The sequence below is a fragment of the Triturus cristatus genome, chromosome 9 (assembly GCF_964204655.1).
Source record: "Triturus cristatus chromosome 9, aTriCri1.1, whole genome shotgun sequence".
In the NCBI taxonomy this organism is placed as follows: domain Eukaryota; kingdom Metazoa; phylum Chordata; class Amphibia; order Caudata; family Salamandridae; genus Triturus; species Triturus cristatus.
This window is the reverse complement of record NC_140592.1, coordinates 911,571,532-911,575,189: the sequence shown is the minus strand read 5'-3', so window position 1 is coordinate 911,575,189 and position 3,658 is coordinate 911,571,532. Positions and strand designations below refer to the sequence as shown.

At 37.8% G+C, this 3,658-nt stretch overlaps 1 protein-coding gene across 1 annotated transcript; it reads right to left on the bottom strand.

The window, feature by feature from the left end:
- Positions 1–806: 806 nt before the first annotated feature.
- LOC146799044 (52 kDa repressor of the inhibitor of the protein kinase-like) lies at positions 807–2,021 on the bottom strand. The gene has a single exon (XM_085627824.1). The coding sequence runs from the start codon at positions 2,019–2,021 to the stop codon at positions 807–809; it is 1,215 nt and encodes a 404-aa protein (XP_085483950.1).
- Between the last annotated feature and the right edge of the window lie 1,637 nt (positions 2,022–3,658).

Sequence of the window (3,658 nt, the reverse complement as noted above, 5' to 3'; positions counted from 1 at the left end):
GACCAGATTATGGGGATGTGGCATGGGTCCGGAGTGCTGGGCCCAGATCTCGCACTCGTCAAATGCAGTGAAGTCACTATAACTGCATTATAAAAAATAACAGGTAGAGTCAGTCTGCATTTGGTGTTAATGTGCACAAACGAACAAGAATTAAAATATATGACAAATGTATTTATTTTGGAAATGCATTAACTTAAATATATTAAAATAAATAAAATAAAATATATCACCATAAATAAAATAACAGCTGTTCTCTTCCAAATTGGAAAATAGAACATATAAACCTAACCTGGATAACTCTGGATAACTCTTGCAGGAACTGCAAACATGAACAGTCTTGCTGAAATTTAACATTTTTCAATGAGTATTAGTTTTATACAGTGTTTGTTCACTGGTTAGTGTGCTGACCTCAAAAAAGGAACTGTAAACGTCTGTAGTCTTGTGCAAATTTATCAATTACTTTGTCATTCAGCTGTTTGTTTTCATAAATTTTTGCTCGATGTATGCTCATCATGCACAAACTCGATAAGGGATCATCTGCCATTGTCGACATCAACCAGGTTTTCACCCTTCTCGTTGTGCTGAAAGACCATTCCATTGTGCATGTGGTCACTGGTAATGTGAGAGCAAGGAGAATTGCTTGCTGGAGTGATTGAAATAAATCGGTGTGGTTCAGTAAATCCAGAAATCCATTGTCAAACTGCTCATCCTTTGTTGACCACATCTGAAACCATGTGACTGCTCCGGCTTCCAGGTTTTCAATGTTCTAAATTTCTCTGATGTTTGCAATATGGCATTTGTATTGCTCAAGTGTCATTTTTGCCATATTTTTTTGGGTAAAATGAGAACAAACTCAAATGTTTCTTGTTTTCATTGCCAAACTTGCTTTCTAATGATGCAATGATAGAGTGCATGTATGGCACATAGATAGACTGGCGATAGTATTCTTTCACAGAAAAGGAACCAAAATTAGAACCCAATACTTGCCAGCCACACTGTCTGGGAACACAAAGTGCGATGTTCAGTTTTTCTGCCAGTGTTTGAACGTTTGTAAAAATTTCCTTAAATTGCTCTTCTGCTTTTTGTCTGTGATCACGGAACACAGTCAGAAGGTCTTGCACGTGATTACACACTTTGAGGCTATCAAGCTGAAATGCTTGGAGAGCCTGGCTTACAGATTCCAATCTTGATGAGTAATCTGAAATTATGGACAAGCAAAAGAGAAAGCTCACTGTGCTTGAGGTACATTGCAATTGATATGCATCCTGACGTGTTTTCCCTGATGCTGTAGTGCACAGTAAGCTGAATTGCTTACAAATCTCTTCAAAGTGTGAGCTAAACATTTTAATGCTCTTGTATTTTGCTGTCCATCGTGTTTCACTCAGCAATGCCAGGCTAGGAATAGGAGAACTTCTTTTTGGACTCTCACGGAAAACCTTGATGATGGCTTTCACTGTGCCAATAGAATCAGGAACAACACTGAGGTCATTAACAACCAAATTAATTTTATGTGCAGCACAGTGAGAAAAAGCAGCTTTAGAATATTTTCTCTTGATTATGGCTTGAACACCACCTTCCTTTCCTGCCATTATAGAGCATCCATCATATCCTTGTCCATGGAGTTTTTCTAAGTTTAATCCAAATTTAGAACATGTATCCATAATTATATTTGCAATTGAGATAGCATCCATTTCTTTTAAGGTTGCAAATACAAGGAATTCTTCTCTGATGACAGCTACGGTGCTACTTGTTGTGTCTACAAATGACATCTGTTCTTTTCCAGATATGTCAGCACTTTCATCAGCAATGATTGAACATCCATTTGACCTATTGACTAAGGATACTAGATCTTCTCTTAATGTTTCTTCACATAATGTAATCAATTCATGTTCAACTCGAACTGATGTATAACGTGCATTAACTGGTGCATTTTCCAGATGGTTCTTTAGGATCACATCTCCTGCTTCAATGCGAAATGTGTACAGATTTTGCACATTTCCGGTTGTATTTTTTCCCCACATAAAGCAATGTCATGTGTGCCACAAAATAAGATAGTAAACAAAATTGGAAATAACTTTTTCCGATTTTCTTCAACATGCCTTATCACAGCGTTGTATATTTGGCAAAAAATTCTTGTTTCCGGTTTCTTTCTGAACGCCAAAAAGTGAGTTGCATCCACTTGTGCGTTTTTATGCCAAGACGATAAGACATATTTGCGTGCACTTTCATGGAAGTCTTTATATTTAGTGAAAGGCATAGTTATGAATGCTCATTGTATCCCATGATGAACTGGCTGTGGAATAAGTGTGCAAAACTTACAAATTGCACCTTCAGTTGTGGAGAGTAGCTAAGTCATGGTGAATATTGATTAATCCACACATGACGGAAACAGCGTGTTCCACCTGAATCCTTCTTGAAGTCATACGTTTCTGGTGGAGTATACGTATTTATTAGAAGATTGTATTTTACATCATCTGTTAGTGTTTTTTGCTGAATTAAAATACAATCCAATATCATTTACAGGAGCATCAACATCATGGCTAGATTCTGTTGGAGCTGAAAGTGGACCTGCAGAACTGCTTGTGCTTGGTTCTTCTGCCTCCTCCTGTTCACCATGTCTAGATTTGTTTCTTGCTTCCGTAATATCAGATTCTACATCATCCAATTTCCGTTTTGAAAAATATTTTCAGATGTCCATTTTCAAAGAAATGGGGATCATAAATACTCTGCTGAGCTGATCACCAGGCTGGCTGTATTGAATAAAATGAGTTGTAGACGAGCTGTAGGAAGATGAAAATTCCCTTTAAATTTCTCCCGCAAGAGGAACCAGGTTTCCTTGCATAATCCTTTATTATATAGGTAAGATGAGATTTGTGAATGTTAAATAGCTCACCTACAATGCACTATTTATTGAATACATACAGCCCTGTATGCAGTAACAGAAAGCTATAAATCCACATCACTTGCCAAGTGCACCTTGACAGTGGCACTGGATGGCATCCACATCATTCACGAGATATAATCCACATCACAGTTATAACCCCACCACACTAGATAATAAATCATATAACCCCCAATGTCCTGTCGTTCCTCTCTCCCAATTTTTCTGACTGCTTTCTTCTGCTTTTGCCCCAGCCTCAGTTCCACATTTTGTGATTACAAGCAAATCACTTAATCTCTCCATGGCAGCCCACACGTGCTTGGCTGCCTTTAAAAAATGCCAACACAGCCCAAAGGTATTGGAGTGTTTAACATAAGAACTAGTTACTTTCCAGTGAAGTTTTATATAGCGCCGCCAACACCACCCAAATATTGCAGTGCTTTACATTAGCACTAGTTATTTTATTTGTTCAGTTTTAAAAAACACCAACACTGCCCAAAGGTATTGGAGTGCTTTACATAAGCACCAGTTACTTTATAGTGAAGTTTTATATAGCGCCACCAACACCACCCAAATGTATTGGAGCGCTTTACATAAGCACAGCTACTTTTTAGTGAAGTTTCATATAGCACTGTCAACAACCAACACCACCCTAAGTATTGCAGCGCTTTACATTAACACTACTTACTTTTTTTGTGCAGTTTTAAAAAACGCCACCATTGCCCAAAGGTAAACTGGAGTGCTTTACATAAGCACTAGTTACTTTTTTTCTGCACT